The sequence below is a fragment of the Diaporthe citri genome, assembly GCF_014595645.1.
Source record: "Diaporthe citri strain NFHF-8-4 chromosome Unknown scaffold_13, whole genome shotgun sequence".
NCBI classification, from domain to species: domain Eukaryota; kingdom Fungi; phylum Ascomycota; class Sordariomycetes; order Diaporthales; family Diaporthaceae; genus Diaporthe; species Diaporthe citri.
In genome coordinates this window covers 624,605-644,142 of record NW_025064858.1, presented here as the reverse complement: position 1 = coordinate 644,142, position 19,538 = coordinate 624,605, and the positions used below count along the sequence as shown (strand labels likewise).

The 19,538-nt window shown below is 54.7% G+C and overlaps 4 protein-coding genes across 4 annotated transcripts; 3 read left to right on the top strand and 1 right to left on the bottom strand.

Moving 5' to 3' along the window:
• Nucleotides 1–5,463: 5,463 nt before the first annotated feature.
• Nucleotides 5,464–8,454, top strand: INS49_004906 (uncharacterized protein; the record flags this gene model as incomplete). The annotated part of the gene is made up of 3 exons (XM_043165693.1): nt 5,464–5,486; nt 5,661–7,674; nt 7,738–8,454. 3 exons carry the CDS (start codon nt 5,464–5,466, stop codon nt 8,452–8,454), a joined length of 2,754 nt encoding a protein of 917 aa, XP_043017822.1.
• Nucleotides 8,455–12,671: 4,217 nt separating this feature from the next.
• On the bottom strand, nt 12,672–12,991 carry INS49_004905 (uncharacterized protein; the record flags this gene model as incomplete). The annotated part of the gene is made up of 2 exons (XM_043165692.1): nt 12,672–12,784; nt 12,838–12,991. 2 exons carry the CDS (start codon nt 12,989–12,991, stop codon nt 12,672–12,674), a joined length of 267 nt encoding a protein of 88 aa, XP_043017821.1.
• Nucleotides 12,992–14,389: 1,398 nt separating this feature from the next.
• INS49_004904 (uncharacterized protein) lies at nt 14,390–16,630 on the top strand (the record flags this gene model as incomplete). Its single annotated transcript, XM_043165691.1, has 1 exon — nt 14,390–16,630. One exon carries the CDS (start codon nt 14,390–14,392, stop codon nt 16,628–16,630), a length of 2,241 nt encoding a protein of 746 aa, XP_043017820.1.
• Nucleotides 16,631–17,853: 1,223 nt separating this feature from the next.
• INS49_004903 (uncharacterized protein) lies at nt 17,854–19,198 on the top strand (the record flags this gene model as incomplete). Its single annotated transcript, XM_043165690.1, has 3 exons — nt 17,854–17,923; nt 17,989–18,752; nt 18,812–19,198. The coding sequence occupies 3 exons, from the start codon at nt 17,854–17,856 to the stop codon at nt 19,196–19,198; spliced, it is 1,221 nt and encodes a 406-aa protein (XP_043017819.1).
• Nucleotides 19,199–19,538: the final 340 nt, after the last annotated feature.

Here is a 19,538-nt window from a genome sequence, read left to right as displayed (position 1 = left end):
GAGGCTTAGTAGTACCCAATTGCTCAATTACGATTGAGCCATGCTCCTTGATTCCCTCTAAATGATGATGAATTCGCGTGCGAGTGATCCAAGTATTACACAGAGCGCAGAAACCTTCTCGGTTGACTCTACTTCACTGCATGCTGCCACTATTTCCTCAAACCCGATCGCGCAAGTCATACGGTAGGCTGAGTAAAATGTCTCGACAATTAATCAGGCTCTCGTCACTTTCATCCTGTCCACTACCGTCTCATTCAACACCATCGTCCTGTCCTTGACATCTCGTCCTTGGGACGGCAGTTGTCTCTCTGCCTTGACCTGACACGGACCGGCAAAGGTGTCTTTGGAAATCATCTTCTGACCGCGGCCCACTATCTGCTTCATAGTAGCAGCGGGCCGCCAGCCACTAAGGCCCTTGGGCAGCTGGTTTGATCAAAAACCCCAGCCAAGAGGCCAGCGTGAAGGAGGCTAGGAGGCAAAGGAAAGATCCCGACGTGCTCGCATTTAAGGAACATAACGGCGCCGGGAAATGAATGGAGAATTCCTTCACGGCTCTCATATAGGATCAGCTGATGATATGTTCAGACTTTGCGGAGTTTTCAATGCTATTTAGTCTATCCTGCCGCTCTGTTGTGAATTAGATCACTTCCACTATTTGCGGATACTTATTCAGGTTGGACACATCGGCGGCAGAAATAAAGCTGACCATTATCGGTTCACAGAACAATACACTGAAGTCTGTGCGCGTAACGTACTCGAGGATTCTATGTTGCAACTTGGATTTGAGAGAAGTCACTTCACTTCCAGCATGGCCGTGACACTTGGGCTGTGTCATTGAGCCTGTACTCGTTGGGGGGCATCGGCAATGAGATATCGAAGACCAACAAGCGACCTGCAGAGAAGCCGGAACCTGGACGGCTTCCAATCGTCTTCAGGCTGTTCAAACGCTCCCCGCGTAAGCACCCTCCCACGTCCGCCACGCCCCTATCCTAGGCCCCGAGCCTGAGTCTCCGCTGCGGCCGTTCGGAGATGGATCCAAATCCGACCTGAGTACACCCTCGGGCGGGCGGATCCAAGAGAAAGGACCTCGAACTGACCACCCTGGTGTAACCGCGACGGAAAAGGGCGGGCCCCCTTTCAAGCAGCAACAAAGCTGGAAGGGGGCGTTTTGTGCATATGTATGCGAGATCTGACATCTAAATCAGGACCAAATAGGACATCGATGGTTGCTCGGGTTTGGGGACTAGCTGATTTGCTCCCTAGTCAGACCGGTCCGGGCCTTGCATCCGAGAGGCTAGATAGAGTCTTGCATAGGCCACTCATAACCTCGATGATAGGAGAGCTTGGATAGCATGTGAAAGCTTGGAGGACTGCAAGGCCCATCGCCCAGGGCCTAGGCCCATCCCGAATCAAGATTTCGCACAGGTCGCAAATACGCGTGTACAAGCGAAATCTGACGTGCTGTCCCAGTGGCTTGCACTCGGGCACGACTCCACCCTTTGAGATGCAGTCGAGGTTCATGGCCTGTCGATCCTGGGAGCCGCTGCAGGGGAGCTTTTGAGTTTCGGTAGAGGCTCATGCGGTCTGGGTTCTAGAATTCCAGAGCTGCATGGGAGTTTCCCCCATGAGATCCGTCCTGGGGTTGCATTCCTGGGGAAACGGCATCGTGAAGCCCCTCATAGCAAAACGGGAGAGCTTTCTAGGGGATTCCGTTGCTTCCCGCCCCCGACACAGAGAAAACAGGTTGATACCCTCGTTTCAGCCACCCACAGTGACACATAACTGCACATGGTCAGGTGGTCAGTGGTGATACCAAGAGCCGCAGCATCTCGGCAATAGAGGCGCAGTCAGGCCATTTGTCGGCTATCATCGTCAGCTCCTTTTGGCCGGGCTGGGCAGAGAGGCGAGGCGAGGCGAGTGTTCGGTTGTACTTTCTAGAACGAGTACAGGGCACGAGAAGCTGTGCTACCCTCCGCCGGCTCTCGTCGCATGTGCGTCCCTGACTGCAGGTGGCTGATGATGGCGCACAACTTCATCAATAACGTCCTGGGCAACACATGATGCTCGTCCGACGGCGAACGCCGGTGTCACCTCTGGTATCGGACATGATCCTTGATGACAGAACCGCTCTGCAGTGGCGCCGGCGCACGACCTTCCATCACGAATTGGGCCTGTGGAAGATTCCGGTGTGGGCTGCAAAGGTGGAAGATTCCTGAATGGGTTGATGCCCAAAGGCATGTCGGGCGGAGCGGGGCATGGAAAGACTGGCCGGGCGGAAAGAAGAGCAGGGATACAGGACGCTCGTTGAGGCCGGGAGGAATGGTCCGTATAGTATCTATCGATCTGGCTTGGTCCGTCGATCCCGAGCTTGACGTGCCCTACGTGTGATGAGACGAGCCTGTCAAGACGCTGGCAAAGGCGACTGCAGAAACTCCAATCGGATTATCATTGCAGTTGTGACTGGTTGGCCAGCCGCCCCAACGAGCCAGGAACGTGGAAGAAGCTACTGCATGCATCTCATGGGATGCAACGTCAAGTTAGCTTGGCATGGAAGACAGGCATGATTCCAAGATGCGTGCGCAAGGCCAAGGCGGTAAGCCGGAGGAGTCATAGGCTGATGTCAACTTGTCGTGCCGAGCTTGTCAACCTTCTCGCTCGCTTGTTAGCCTTGAAGAAGCAATTGTATTTCTATCGTAATAGTATGCAGGGGAGAGGAATCTCGAGCGAAGCTGAAGCTTAGCTAGCGACAAGAGGAGGCGAGCGGCTGCTTATAGAAACTCTCACGTAACATTCTAAGTTACCTGCCGGCAACAGCCAGCTAGCACATGGTTGGAGTACACTGGCGCAGAATGTCCAAGGAATCCGACACATGTTTGAGCTGGAGTCATGGCGCATCATTACGACGAGTCGGGCAGTCCCGGAAGAAATCATAGGCATCAAAGGAGGAGTATGGGGAGGCAGATCAGCCCGAAGGCGTGCGGATGCCGAGGGAGTGACTCGGTGTGGGAGGAGGGATGTAGAGGGGATGGAGTTGCACGGCAAGCCAAGCTCAGCAAGTGAGATGCTACAGGTCAGTAAGTGAGATGCGACAGGCGCGTGATCAGAAGAAAAAAAAAGTAAACCCCAAATACGACACATTGTAGATGGGGCGGCTGTTGAAGAGGAAAATCCCGCCCCGGAAAGTCTGCTCTGCTGATGTCGCGACCCTCTCCGCCGCTCCACTTCCCCTCCCCCTCCCTTGAACCTTGCTCATCCAACCATCCACCACGTGTGCCCGCCATGACAGGAACTCCCCGGCGTCGAGTTTCGAGTGCAACCCACCCGCCCTGCAGCAAATCGCCATGCACCAGCGCAGCCCTGGCAGCCCACTTCCGAACTTCCGAGTGCGAGGGGAAAGAAAAGTATTTACTAGTCTCGGTAGACTATGTCGTCTACGTGTAGAATAGGCGAAGCCTCGAATAATCAACCGCCTTATTATAGCGGCCGTTGCCAACGATGCCAGCGCTTCTTTCGGTCGAGACTTCCAAGTTCTCACCTCAACCGAACGGCGTAAACCCTCCTCTACCTGGTCCAACTGCAGGTTCCACCAAGCACTACACTATTCCCTGCAACAGACTCTTCTCTTCCAAGGCCAAGAACTTCCTGTGCTGCCTTGTTTGTGCGAAGGGCCACTCTTGTTACCGCTGCGATTCGATTGTGATCGATGCACGGCCGGATCAAAACCTCCGTTATCGATATAAAACCCACCCGTATCGATAAGAAACACCACACTCTGCTCCGGGGTGAGGTGTGAATGACGATTTCCCGATAGTTCGACCGTGTTCTCTCTCCTCTCTTCCCGCGCCCATATAGCAGCTTCGCCCAGCTCTTGTTGAGAACTGATGTGACGTTATTGAGGGGCGTTGTCTTTCTCGACCAGAGAATATCTGCCAGGTCGAGACCCAGCATCCTTCTTCTTGTTCTGCCACCCAGTTCCTCAACGGCAAGCCCTCCAGACCTCAGGCCTTCAGACGGATCGTCAAGATCCTCACACCCAGACCACCACAGACCTGCCTGCTCCGTACAAAACCCACCCGCGCCAACGGGGTTCCATCGCGTTGCCTTTCAAAACAGACCAACGTGCAACGCCCTCAAAGATCGCCACGAATTCCCACGCTAAGACCTGACCGATCCGCCCTTAGGCCTGGAGCTAGTAGGCCCAGCTGCCCACGTCAAGATTATCTCACCCGAAACGTCCATCTCTGCTCACCACACAGACAGCCCAGGCCAGCTCAACCCGAAAGGGCTTCTGACAAAGAAAGACCTTGGAAGAGCTAGAGCGATTGACCAACAGGAATACGTGTCCACCTGTTTCCCGTGCATTGGCTATTGTCGAATTTATTCCGGCCATCTCAGGTGTGAGTGACGATTTCTCGAATCAACCCCTGCTGTCACGGCCCATCCACTCAGAGGAGAAGCCCCAGCCCACGGGTGGCCCCTGCCAGAGCCCGGCCAGGCTCGACCTTAGCTGCGCTCATTCACATCCTGACGTGCAGCAAGTTACGTCAGTCCGGATTTTTTGCCCCCAATGTGTACATTTCTTGCCTTTCCTTCTGGCACGGTTTCAAGTCACACATTTGCACTGCCAGAACGCCTCCGCCGTTTCTCATTCTGATCTTCATCGTTTTTCCACTGTCACCACTGCTGATCTGGTCTTTGCACAGCAAGTGAAACACTCACTTCAGGCCCCAAAAAAGCTCGCCCCTTCCCCCATTCTCCAGGAGCAACACTCGGCTTCCCAGACAAGGAAGGCCCCAAGAACAATCCTTTGCCCAAGTACCTGAGTACCCACGTACCCGCGTGCCTGCCCACGGCACTTACCGTACCAGCCCTGCACCTGCATCCCCAAATTTGGCAGCGGCAGGAAGCAGCAGCAGCAAAAGAAAGCTGGGTCCCTTGCAGCTTCCCACCCTCCATCAACTTTGCACCCGACGTCAGCCCGACCCGACTTCTTCCTCTTCACATAGATCACATTTAGCCCACGCCTCTGCTCAACATCCCACCCGCGCACCTCCTCCCAGCCCGGCTCCCATCCATCTCTATACACCAGTGCGGCTTCATTTCCTGGCTCCCTAGACGAGACCGTTCTCTTTGCACTGCCTTGCATCTTGCCATAGACTTTTGACTTAGACTTTTGGCCCACGGCTTCGCGACCATTCCTCAGCTCTTCAGTGTGCTTTGAGGACAAGACAGTATTGCGCATCATTCTCTCCAGTCCGCAACGATATTCTGCCCAGGCGCATAGACTTAGAGCTCAATATCCCCCGACGACATATTTCACCACAAAATCCAACGGGACCCACTGCCCAGCCCAACGGCAACAGAAGCCTCTCGCGACTCTAAAAAAAAAGACAAAAATCTCACGAACCTTCCAAGCTACATGCAATATCCGCATTGATAGAGCCCTGGTACCCGAGGCCCAACATGACAGTCTTTATTGCCTCCCTGTGAGTTTTTGCATACAGAACCAATTTCCCACATTTCCTTTGCACCTGGTGTGCACCTGGTGTACACCACGCCACTCATTGTTATGAGAGCCTGGGACGAAAGGACCACCACCCTCTACGTCATTACGGAAGCATTTCATGCGAAAATGCTAACCAGAGCTTCCTGTGTCACAGCTTTCTTCCGAAGACTGTCCATTTCACCCTACCGGGCACTCCCTCAAAAAACGCCAAGCTACTGCCAGAGAACCCGGCTCCCAAGAAGGCCAGACCCCAGGCTCAACGAGCACCGCCGACCCTGTTTCCCGTTCAAAACGCCGACATCACACCACCTGAGACCCCGGTCGACGACGAGCCTGCAGATGGCATCTTCACCAACGAGGATGGCCTGCGCATCCACTATCCCCCGAAGGAGGAGCACTCCCCCAGCGATTCCAAGGCCGAGCCAGGCCCAGGGTACCAAGGGTCTCCTGTCTGGGGCAGGAGGAGTGACCAGCCTGTCTCCCGTGCCAACACCCCGCCTCCTTCGTCACTCCTCGAGCATAACAAGCAATTGAAGGCCAAGGCGCAGGAGCTTGGCCGCCAGGGCGTCATCCAGCCTCGCGCTCTCCAGCGCAGCGACAGCCACGATCGGGTCTTTGCCCACGCCGACTGGAAGGTTGTTCATGCCGACCAAGGCAATGGGGGGCTGCGACACGCGGCAGAGGCTGCCATGCGCGAGGGCAAGCTTTCCGAGGTCACATGGGTGGGGACCCTCGGCATGCCCACGGATGCCCTCGAGGGCACCCAGCAGAAGCAGGATATCGAGGACCGTCTTGCGACCGAATTTGAATCGCTTACCGTCTTCTGCTGCGACAAGGACCTCGACGGCCACTACTCGCACTTTTGCAAGCAGATCCTCTGGCCCGTCTTCCATTACCAGCTGCCAGACAACCCCAAGAGCAAGGCCTACGAGGATCACTCATATAAGCATTACGTCAATGTCAACCGAGCCTTCGCCGATAAGATTATCAAGAACTGGAAGAGGGGCGACGTGATCTGGGTTCATGACTACCACTTGTTGCTCGTGCCAGGCATGGTCCGCGAGAAGCTGCCCGAGGCCAAGATTGGCTTCTTCCTGCACGTCGCTTTCCCTTCCTCCGAGGTCTTCCGATGCTTGGCCGTCCGGAAAGAACTCCTGGAGGGCATGCTGGGGGCCAATCTGATCGGCTTCCAGATCCACGAATATACGAGGCACTTCCTCCAGACTTGCAGCCGCCTGCTCAATGCAGAGGCGACGCCCGATGGGCTACACCTGGAGGACCGCTTTGTGGATGTCATCAACCTTCCCATCGGAATTGACCCCGTAAGCTTGAGTGCGCACCGGGAAGATGCTGCGGTTAAGAGGTGGCTCGATGTGCTGCGAGAGCGCTACGCTGGCAAGAAGCTGATCGTGGCACGAGACAAGCTGGACCACGTCCGAGGTGTCCGCCAGAAGCTGCTCGCCTATGAGCTTTTCTTGAACACTAATCCCGAATGGCGAGGAAACGTCATCCTGATCCAGGTGGCCCTGTCCTCAAGCGAGAAGTCAGAACTCGACGCGACAGTGAGTGATATAGTCACTCGCATCAACTCGTCTTATGCGAACCTCGCATACCAGCCGGTCGTGTACCTGAAGCAAGATATCGACTATGCTCAATACCTGGCCCTTCTCTCCATTGCCGATGCACTGATGATAACAAGTCAACGCGAGGGTATGAATCTTACCTCGCATGAATACCTCTATTGCCAGGATGGCAAACATATCGGCGAGAAGAAGCACGGGTCACTGATCTTGTCCGAGTTCACGGGAACTGCTTCGCTTTTCGGCGGCAACGAGCTGTCTGTGAACCCCTGGGACTACCGAGCCTGCTCTACCGCCCTCAGGAAGGCCTTGGACATGGGCAACACAGAAAAGGAAGAGCGATGGACCAAGTTGCACGAGTGTATCATGCAGCACACTGGGGCTCATTGGTTCACTGAACTGATGACACGATTGGACCACGCCCACAGTGAGCAGCACCGCCACAACCAGACGTCTGTCCCGCGCCTGAACGTGAACGACCTGGTCCAGCGATATCAGAGTAGCGAACGCCGCCTATTTATCTTGGACTACGAGAACACGTTGGTCAACTGGGGACCTGTAAACCAGATCATTCCTTCCAGCCCTCAGGTAAGTCCATAACATACACATTAAAACTTTGAAGACCGGCTCGCTGACCATGTGCCATTGCAGCGCACATTGGATACCTTGAACGAGCTACTCCTGGACGAGCGCAACATAGTGTACGTGATGTCTGGTCGGCGGCCCGAGGAGCTCGATCGTTTGTTCCGACGCGTCCCTAACTTGGGTTTGATCGCCGAGAACGGCTGCTTCCTCAAGGACTGCGGCAGTGACGCGTGGACCGAGATGGCAAACCCTGAGCACATCCGGGCGTGGAAAGAGTCTGTTAAGGGAATACTCAACTATTACCTGGAGCGCACACCTGGCGCTGAAATCGAGGAGCGCCGCTGCAGCCTCATCTTCCACTACAAGAGCGCCGAAAACTGGGAGCACGCTGTCAGCCAAGCGAGTGACTGTGCATCTCACATCAACGATGCCTGCGAAAACCAGCGTGTCCACGCCATTCCTACTGACGGCTCGATAATTGTGGAGCCAGTGGATTGGACCAAGAGTACCGCTGCGGAAAAGATCCTCGAGGACTTGAAGACTCGCCTGCCTGCAAACAAGACGCACAAGAGCCCTGTGGACTTCCTGATGGTGGTTGGGGACGGGCGAGATGACGAGAAAGTTTTCAGATGGGCCAACACCCTCGGTGAAGAGAAGGTTGTCAAGGATGTGGTCACCGTCAGCTTGGGGAACAGGAACACGGAAGCGACAGCTACCCTAACACAGGGTGTGTCTGGCGTCCTGGTCGTTCTCAATCGCCTGGCTTCTCTCACTACCGAGTAAGCCTGCCACTCGCAAGATGCACGGGCTGTCTGAAGAATTATTTCGCAGAGCCCGGCGAATTCAGAAGCCAACTCCTCAAACGGCGTTTCTGGTGAGGGACGGTGTTCCCGCTGCAGATCAGTAGCACACCAGTCCGCCCAGGCTCTGAGTCCCGGCTTCTGGATTTGTCTCGCTGCACAGTCCTCTGTTTTTGTCGCCAATCTGTGGCGTCTGCACCCACAGTCCTTGGCGACAGGGGCAATCCCCCTGGGCACAATGTGCGACCTGTCAGTCTTTACAATGGTCCTATTTCGACCAGAACCAGGGGCGGAACGGCGAACTTGATCGACCGTCGTCTCCTGCCTTGCTTGAAGTCTCCTCACATGACCATTCAGTCATGCATGTCTGTCTTACTGTAGCTAGTGAGACTGACTTGGTGTAACCACCACTCATGCGCGGTACATTCTCTCCTCGTGTTTCTAATTTTCTCCTTTTCTTCTCTTTAGGCGCCTCCTTCAGCTCATACTACCTCATGATGGAAACAAAGCATGGCGATCACGGAACTCTGGTGTTTTCTTTTATGGACATGAATGATGGGGGAAAAAAAAACTTCTCTCTCTCCTTAAGCTGCTAGAAATTCGCGGTAGTATGACTGTCACAGAGTTTGGACTGGTGATGTGTACGATGGATAGATGGGGAACCCCCTGGATGCTCGGTTGGAAATTGGAACGAGCAATGGGGCCTGTATTGAAAACGATTGTCTCTTTCCTGTCTTCCCTTTCTACGGCATAGTTAGAATACGACTGATAGCATGCATGGTAGCTGCTACTGGGATCACATCGGTTTCATCGTCTCCGCATTCTGGGCTTGTCGTTGGTCTGTTTTTGGGTGTTTCTTGCTTTTCCACTACTACCTCTGTACAATTAGGGCTGGTTCAATTGGATTTTAATTCTCAACACGTCGCTTTCGGATTGAATAGTCATGTCTACGAATGTCCCTTCCGTCCTGGGGTAGATCATGGTGTTCTAGGCACAGTCTGTTCGGCGCCCCCACGGCTCGTGTGGTGATCGGTGCGGGTTGGGACTTCTTGAGCGGCCGCTCGCCTGCATCTTTCCATCCACCGTGTCCCAGCGGACCCTGATGCCTACGAGTCGGTAGGAAAAACTACGTATGTATGGTCTCCATTGAGTTGGTGGCGTCGTCGAATCGTCGCGGGCGTGAGATCGAAGGGGCCCCCTTACTTACTTGCTTACCTACATAGCCCGGGGAACTGGCCCTCACCGTTGAGCTGGCGAGCCTCTTTCCGCTTCCGGCTGTGTGTGTACACGTACGTTGCCTCGTTGCCTTATGATTCCTCGGGCCGAGTAGCTTTGGTACCTTTGTTGCTGTGGACAGCCTTCTCCCCGAGACGGGCCCCCTTCGTGCCTCAGGACTCGACGGCAGCGTTGGAGCTAGGCTAGGCTCGGCTGTTGTCTAGGTGGTGTTGTTGGCATCTGGCCGGATCTCGTCCGACCTTTGATGGTGGGCGGGCGGGCTCAGGGGCCTGGGATGGATGTTGGGGCCGGCATGCGGGTTCCTGGCCTCACCACTGGCCTTGTGAAAGGAGGCAAAAGGGTCCTTTTGGGAGCTAGTTCCAGGTATGTTACATCACTTTCTAGGGAGGTGGTTCACTCGCGCGTGGAGGAAGTTTGGGCCGTGTGCCTCGGTGTTCGGGGGATGGGGTATTTGAGTGATGTTGTTGTAGCTAGACAGGGCCAGCCACGATTTCGGCGTCTATCCCGTGCTGATGTTTAATGTCAAGGCTCAACCTCGTTGCGAGAGACTTCGCAGCAGAAGAGCGACGACTAGTTCACCAAGTGATGATGCCCAGTGCCGGCTGCGCCCAGACGCCAGTCCTCCTCGCTTACGACTGCCTCCGGCAGGGCCCACGGCTAAGCGACCCGATGTCCTCTGTGCGGTTTCTTCTGGCACGGCGGTCAGCTATGCCATTCCTGGGGTGTTGCTGCAGTTACAGGGGCAGCTGCAGTGCCGCTCGAGCACATGATGTGCTGCTACTGTACGTTGTCCGGGCATGGGCGCTTATGTGCATGTGGGTGACAGCTCGCTTATCTGTGCGCAGCACCCTGGCCTTTCCTTTTTTTTGCTGCGGCAATGATGGGGCTGTAAGCAGCTTGTCGAATGCGGTGGGCACCATCAGGTATTTGTCATACATGAGTGCAGCCCTTCATAATTAGCGCAAGAGCATGCTCTCCAGACACACCTGAACATCTCGACGTATGGCGCGCTGGCACACCACACCCACCAGGGCAACATCACTGGCGGTGTTGGTAAAAATGTCGGGCTGTAGGGCTTAGGATGAGATGCAGATCCAGCGCTCCCGACACCTCCTTCTTCTTCAACACACCCGCACTCGAGGTCCTCATCTCAGCCGGGTGTTGCAAGGCTTGAAGCAGTTGGTTGGAGTGGATGCGGGCCTGCATCGTCCTGACCCTTGGACCAACACCAAGAACACAACAACAATACGAGGGTCTCAGGCGTTTTGATCTGGGATGTGCTTGTACGGGTAAGAGCACACACCCTGGAGTCCACAGTCATCAAAACCTATCGTGAGTCCGATTCGACAAGGCGGGGGTTGGAGGTAGAACCAACAGAAACCGAGCGTCGTCCGCGCCCTAAGCCACCGCGTCGATCAAATACCGCAACAACCAACTGCATGGTCCCCATTTTTTCTATCTTTCCATCCTCCCATTTTACAAGGGAAAGAGATTAGAATATGACGCATCATGCCTCCAATTCGGGATCTGCTGCTGGGCGGAGGTTGGGCAGCAGACCAACCTGATGCATCTTGTTTAACCCCCACATTGACCGCTGCAGTCTGGAGAGGCTGGAGCTGCTACTCACCACTGCGTGTTGGAAGACTTCGCAAAGATGACATCGAAGTATATGACAACTCGCATTTGCCAAATTGTAAGGCGAATGGATAGATGTCCTCCAAGCCAGCCAGGCCCCTCGCAGCTCTGCGAAGTAGATCGTCTGATCTTGCAACGAGCTCTCGTGGGGGTCTTATCCGTCTTGCCGGCCAAGAACTGCAACCCTGCTCCTAGCCAGGAAGTTATTCCCGTAGTGTGCAATCGACAATCGGACGTGGGGATGTGGAGGAAATTTCCGTGTTCCCCCGAAGCGGAGAGAACGTTCCTTCACAATGTCAATCCTGTGGACTAGCCGTTGGATGCGGCCCGTGAACCCTAAAGAGACCAGGACATGGGATGACAGTCTCGGCGGAGGAGGGCTCTTGTCTTTGATTGGACCCGGACTCATCCGTACAGGGCTGGCCTTCGAGGAGGTTACACTGCACCGATGCAACCATCCCCGGTTGGCAATCGACTGCATCAAGCTTGAGCATTACTTGCATTGGTAGTTGTGCTCTTGAATCCAGAGGGTTACAAATAGCCTGCAGGTATGTGCTAGACCAGATGCTGAGTGACGGAGCAGTGGCGGGTGGATTGGGAGACATGGTGATAGACAAGAGATGATCTATCCCATGCCCTCGCTCTCCTCGCTCTTCCTCGCTCGGACCGAAACGGCTGGCTGTCGGGCCCGACCAAGGGCAGGTAAAAATGGACAGTACAAAACACAAATAGAAGCCCGCGGATGCCTGTTGGCGCACAAAGGGAATCCCGGTCAACCAATGCATTCCTTTACCGTCCCCGTGGTACGGCTCAGGACTGGTGGGAACTGAGATCGCGGGCGCCTCGTTTTCGGAGGATCGCATGATGTTTGCAAGGTTGCAACACACGCATCCTTCTACCAGATTGACACACACCCTCTTGCCGGTGTGAGCTATGTCTGGCCAGGCAGGCATCGTTTTCAGTATCTGGGATGGCGATAGCAATGATCGCTTAGGCGGGGCAGGCATGGAGAGATAGGTGTGCCAATTTTGCAGTATTGCTCAGGTTGACTGCGTGCATTCTGGCCAAGCGCTTGGCAGGCTGGATGGCGTCTGGACTTGAGCTTGCCGTTGTACGTGCCATGGAGCAGCACCCAGCACAATCATGGCATCGAGTCTAGCCAGTCGATGCCTGTCAGTCGCTGCTGTACGACCATTTACGTCGACACACCACCACCCCACAAACTCTCCTGGGGGCAGTCCTGGGGCGTCGAACCCACCTGTGCCTTGCGAAAACAAGACGTGCCACCCAAACAGAACCGTACCAAGCTGAGAGAAAAACCCCGCGGGTTTAGCACTCCAGCTCGTTGACCACCCGCATGGTGGTGGGCGACAAAGGAACATACCACGGCTCGGCCACCCACGCATCTGGCATGATCCGCCCCCAACTACCGGGTGCCCATGCTATTCAATGTCCGTCAGCTGCATGGCTTGCGCGGGCTGTGCGTTCATCTGACCATACGAGACGGTGGGACTCATAATGGGGCTCTGCCATGGTCGTAGAGTTTCGTTGAGTTGTGCAAGAGGGAAACGGGCCCCAAACTTCTTGGTGCGGTCGCCCTGTTGCTGCTCAAGATACCACAGAGACTTCAAGCTGAACTGTACAGCCATGTCGCAAGAAGTAGACATCGAGGGATGGTGACACCAGGATCGACGCTGTCATGCACCTCCTCGCAGATTAGCGAGAACCGGGGTGGGTGACGGGGGATGTAAGGTCCCATTGTGCCAAGCTGTTCTTTCTTGTAGCCTGTCGTTCGCCCTTCCACCGGATCAGCATGTAACCGCCCTTCGCGCGAGGAGACGCACGAGGAATCCATTCCGGTGCGCGGAAAAGTGGCGGCTAGGCGCTGTCCACCTCGCGCCAGGTGCGTCAAGCATTCCGGGGGTCTTCCTTGCTAGGTCGCCGATATATGCTCGCTCGCCGTGTCGACAGACGGCGGGATTGCTGTCGATTACATTGCCACGGCTTTAGCAGGACACTTCCGTGCCGCGTGGTATTTTCGTCCGCCGTCCTTCTTTCAACATGTCGCGGGCTGGAAGACGTTGGAGCTTGGCCTGTTGCAAACCATTCTAAGTCAACTCCCTGCGGCTTCTTTGATGGCTGCCCGTTTTTGGGCGGGATTGCGAGCCGCGGGCGCGAGTTGAGCCGTTCGATATGAAATCAAGGGGAGATAACTGCCCTTGAAGACAATGAATTCGTGAAGCTTCTAGCTCAGAACTCCACCCAGCCCCTCGGGATCATCTCTTGACGCATAGCAATGGCTGGCCCCTTGGACCAAGACGAGATAAGATGACGGCTGCATAAGGCCGAGCTGCGGTACAATAAACAGCAAACAATCGGCTAGGCGAGTCGAGTCCGAAGCAACCGTCCCTGAAGCTTCGAGGAGCATGTCGAGGCGGGCTGAAAATGGAAAGGGGCTGAAGACGGGGGCCCGAGATTGTCGAGTGATATAACACACAAAACTCCCAACTGCATATCTCCGTGATTTGAAGCCCCCCTTGTCACCAACCTTGAAAGGAGAACACCTGCCCTTGCCCTGGGTTACTCGAATACACAGCCAGTACCATCCCCTGGCCAGAACCATTGCCCGCCGAAACTGGAAAGGTGGCCAAGAACGAGCCGCATCCTCGTCGCTCACACCCACCCACCGCTTCATACCAACCAGAGCTTTCAGGTCGACATTTGATGATATATCGGGAGTGGCACTGCCCTCCATCAGTTGAAAAACTTGAGGTCCTGCCTTATTTAATATCCAAGGGTGGATGGAAGCTTCTCACCCTATCCGTACTTCTCATCTCCACCATAAAGAAGGTTCCTCGACTTGATCGGGTACCTACAGATTCTGATTCGTCTTGCCTTCAGCCCTACCTTTGCCCTGACCCGTACATCGTTCTCTCTGCACGCAAAAGTCTTGTACTATCGTGCTGTCCCACAAAGAGGCTCTCGTGTTCCAGGCAAATACTTGCGTTGCCCAGCCGTCTTTGCCACATCAGTCGACAGTACCAAGAATGACCCAGTCCTTACCATCGCCATCGGACACCTGCAGCAACTGGAGCAGCAGTTGCAGTGACTTTGGAGCCAGTAGCTCGAGCTCTAACACAGCCTGCATGACCAGTGCATACTCGGACTGTTACTCGACTGCCAGCCTTCCTGTGGGAAGAGAGTCGCGGAACCACCAACAGCGGGAAATGCCCGGCGCTCTGCTCCCAAGCTCTGCCACAGATGGGTCTTCATTTGAACAATATGGTGGCCGCAGATCAACGCCCGTCACATCTGATGGGGAGCTGAAGCCACACAGCCCCACGAACAACCCTTGTCGAAGGCGCTATGCCACCGAAGATGACTGGCGAGGCCAAAAGGACAGGATATCCTCTCTGTATCTGACCAAGCGGCTGAAAGATGTAATCGCCGTGATGGAGACCCAATATCAGTTCTTTGCCACGGAACGAATGTACAAGGCGCGGTTCAAGGAGTGGGGTGTTGAAAAGAACGTTACAGCGGCAAAGGTTCACAAGCTGATGCAGAGGGTGGAGGAGGAGCAGCAGCGGAGGAGCCCATCGGCATCTGCTGGAAGGGCCAGAAACGAGAGAGTGGTATTGGACGTCGGCGAGGATCTGGACGTCAAAAGGATCCAGAGGTATATGAAGCGTAAGCCCGTAGGGCTGGGAAAGCTGCGGCCAGCGTCCAAGAGGTCGCTGGAGGTGATCAAGGCCCTTTCGGTGGACAGCGGAAAAGGAAGTTCTGGTCGAGGAAAGGTGTCCATCCCCGCGGTAAAGCTGGAGCAACAAAATCAGCCAAACTCGCCGGAGTTGTGCCTGCCAACCTTGGCCTCGCAGTGGTCACCAGGGCCGGAGCTCCCTGACGAAGTCGTTGGACTTCTCCAAGCCTTCATTGACAATCATTTTGACTGTCCCTATCCCTTCACACCAATGCCAACCCCGACATTCCCGCCGTTAACGTCGTCCAAATGGCAGCCTCAAAGCCACAATCAACTGAACACAATCGATCCGTTCATACCGTCAGTCGGACAAGTATCTCGGCAGGATGAGACGATGCTGGACTTTGTGCTCAAGTTTCGCATTGCACACACCCTCCTCGACGACTGTCTGACAAGCGAAGGCATGCACGCGATGAACGCGTGCCTTGAGTCTTTGGCATTCTGCATACAGCAGGCCCAGAACACAAGTCCGATGGACACGAGGCCGGCAACCGGGGTGATTCTGTGGGCTTTGTCGGCAGCGTCAGACATGATGAGCGACTTCAAGCACACCAAGAAGCTGGTCTTGCAAATGCTTTTGCAACGGATAACGGCGTTCTGTGTGGGACACCAGCCCACAATGGCAGAATTGGCAAGGCGAATGTGCCAACTCAGACCCTCCGGGCAAGTGACAATGTTGAAGTTCGCACGGTATTCGATTTCTCAAGCAATGTACATTGCTTCCGAATACCAGCCTGCATTCGAAACATATTCCAAGACATTGAGCATTTCCGAGAGCCGACTTTCGCCGGTAGAAAAGCTCCAGGCGCTTCAAAGACTTGCAAACGACCCGATAGTGCATGATTCCCCAATTCTGGGAGCGTGGATGGAGGCGCGCATCGCTCTGTCGGTCCCTGACGCGTCTTCGCCTTTCATTGAGTCCCTCGGGTCATATGGTACAACCACGTCGCCAGCCTGGCACGCCCGGGGACACAACAGGATGGCGGAGGTCCTTGGGGCAATGGCTGGGAGAGTCGAATGGCACAAGGCGGCGGGCAACTGGCAACTGGTACAGCATCTGGAGAGCCGCTCTGGGTCAATTGCTCAGATGGTGTGGGGGCGCACCGATGATGCTGCCCAAGGTTCGGGAGGACCACTCGACATCTGGAGCTCTCCTGAGCCGATGACGAGCTCCCTGGAACCGGTGGAGCCCAGTATGTTCCACGTGGCGCTGCCTGAGGGTGCGCTCAAGATGAGCCATCTGATGGATGAGATCCCAGGATGGGGAGAGCAGCCACAGCTGCAGCCGCAGCCGCAGCAGCAGCAGCACCAAGGCCAGGTGCCAGTGCAATGCGAACCTTCGTCGACTTCCGTGTGGAACGCAACAGATTCAAGTCAATGGCAGTTGGATACCAACTTTGAAAGCGACTGTGGGATGTACGATGGATTATATGGAGAATGGGATGAGAGTTCTGGTCTTATGGAATTGGGAGTTCCGGAGAAGATTAAGCGGCAAGGCGGAAGGGGAAAGGGAAGATCAGAGGAATGGTAGGACACAACGGCATGAGACCATCAGTCGCATCGCCAAACCAAGAAGGAATTGACCGGCACTTGAAGCATCGAGAAGGAACAGAGGGAGCGACCGTCATGTGCATGACGTGACAAGTGCGAAGTACCTTCCCATATACCCATACGGAGTTACCCACGTAGATACCCTTACCCCGGATTTGCCCAGACAGCACCCCATCCCACCCACTTACCCCCCTGTACTCTCATTTGCAATCAATCGTATCGTTTTGGCGCTAATAAGCTGCACAACACATACCACACCCTTTTTTAATCGCACTTCATTTAAGTTTCTTAATATAGCTTCAATTTAATAATTACCTATACTAAAAAAAAGCTGCTTTCTTTTTAATTCTTTTAATATAAATTTAAGGAGGAAGAAGAAAATATTAAAGGTATAAGATATATTTAAATTAAGGTTAAAAATAACTTAAGTTAAAGTTAAATTTAAAAAGATAATAAAAAATAATAAAATTTAAGAATTACATTAAAATTATTATAAATAAGGAGTAATTATACCTAAATCTACTTAAAAACACCTCCTTTTTAAAATTTTAAATTTATCTTTAAAATTAAATATTAATATACCTTATACCTTAAGTAATTTCTCTACCCTCCTTAAATAAATATTAAAAGAATTAAAAAAAAAAGCAGCTATCTTTTAATATAGGGTATATTTAGATTAAGGGTATATTCGTTATATAGAAGGTAAAAATAGTTAAAAAACGAAGTGAGGAGGAAAAAGGGTGTGGTATGTGTTGTGCAGCTCACTAGCGCCAAAACGATACGATTGATTGCAAATGAGAGTACCTCCCGAGACCCTGACTCAAATGCGCATTGCCCAGTCGGTCGTTGTTGATTGCTGAAAAGACCCCGCAGTCCGTAATCGGAGACTTCGGTCTGGAGGTCTGGCCCCGACGAGAATAATTTCTGGGTCCTCTGGAGTCTCCCCTCTTGTGACTGTGAACAACGTGATTTCCAACAGCCCCAGGATTGAGACTCTACCGCCTGCGTCCCACCTGTTGTTCTCGTCGCCGTGCCTACTTCGCATTCTTGGATCATTCAGGTAATCAATCCCTAGCTCCCCTGCTTGTTTCCTGCGCCGTCAGTCAGCTTTGGAAGTACTCGCGTGCTCTCGGCTCACCTTCTTTTGACTCTGGACAGTCACTCCACCGCCCCTCGACAGCCTCGCCCGAAACGATCCTCACGATGCCTTCATTCCCTCCCCCGCCGTCCACTGCCCTCGACTGGGCCAACATTGGCTTCCGTATGCACGAAGGTAGGTCAATTGGTCTTCTAGCAGCTTGAGGCACCACCGGCTGACATGCTCTCCCCGTGCTGCAGTCAACGGCCACATCGAGTCCCGCTACTCCCACAAGACCGGGAAATGGACGCCCCTGCAATTCGTCACCGACCCCTTCATCCGCATGCACGGCATGGCGCCCGCCATCAACTACGGCCAGCAAGTCTATGAAGGCCTCAAGGCCTTCCGCACACCCGGCGACTCCTCCATCCAGATCTTCCGCCCCGACCGCAACGCCGCCCGCATGCAGCACAGCGCCGAGTGCGTCTCGATCCCGCCCGTCCCAGTCGACATGTTCATCGACGCCTGCAAGGCGGCTGTGGCCCTCAACGCCGAGTGGGTGCCACCGCACGACACGGGAGCTGCCATGTACGTGCGACCCCAGGTCTACGGCTCGAGCGCACAGCTCGGCCTGAGCCCGCCCGAGGAGTACACCTTCTGCGTCTACGTGCTGCCAACCGGTGTGTACCACGGCGTGCATCCTGTGCGCTGCCTCATCCTGGACGAGTTTGACCGTGCCGCGCCGAATGGCACCGGGAATGCCAAGGTCGGCGGCAACTATGCGCCCGTGTTGAGGTGGACGGACAAGGCGCGCAAAGAGGGCTTCGACATCACCCTGCACCTGGACAGTGCAACCCACTCCGAGGTGGACGAGTTCAGCACGAGCGGCTTCCTTGGCGCGCTAGTCGACGGAGACAATGTTACGATTGTGGTGCCAGATTCCAGCAACGTGATCAAGAGCGTGACCAGCGAGAGCGTTCAGCGTATCGCCCAGACCTTCGGTTGGAAGGTGGAGCAACGGTCGGTAAGTGGAACGCGAAATATCCTTGTTGGAGTGATACGGCAGGTTGACACAATGAGCAGATCAAGTACGCAGAACTGCCCAACTTCCAAGAGGTGATGGCTGCTGGAACAGCCGCCTCCCTGGTGCCCATCCGATCCATCACCCGGCGCCTAGCTTCCTCAGACCCCAAGTCCTGGGCCGCCACTGTCAAGTCACACCCCCGACTGGCCCTTGACGCTGCCAAGGGCGAAGAGACAGTCACATATATCCCCGAGGGCCAGGAGGACGCGGGCCCTTTGACCCTCAAGCTGCTCACGCAGCTCAAGGGGATCCAGGCGGGCAAGGTCGAGGACAAGCTCGGCTGGTGCGCCAAGCTCTCCGACGAGGACCGCAGGAAGGCCCTCGGCCACGAGGTGGTGACCAACGGGACGAAGGGGGAGGACCTGAGCGTCGGCCAGATGGACTAGGAACTCTTCACGATCATGGCAGCTCTCGATCCTAGAATGACTCGCCCGGATGTGCGCGGCAGGGATGGTGATGAGTGGTACTACCCTTCCTGAGAGCGATTGCGTCGACGAGGAGTAATGCCCTGTGGCGGTCTGCATCTACGTCGCTATGGATTGACATCCATGTTAAACTCCTGCGGGGAGCAGCAACCAGGCCCAGTCGCTCTCATTTCACTTTCGATCTCGCCTTGGGAATTGGAGCTGGTGGAGGTCGGGAACATTGTCGCGAAGGCGTCTAAAAGGATAGAGATAGAGCGAACCAATCTACTTCGTTGCGATGGTGCCAACACCATCATTGCGT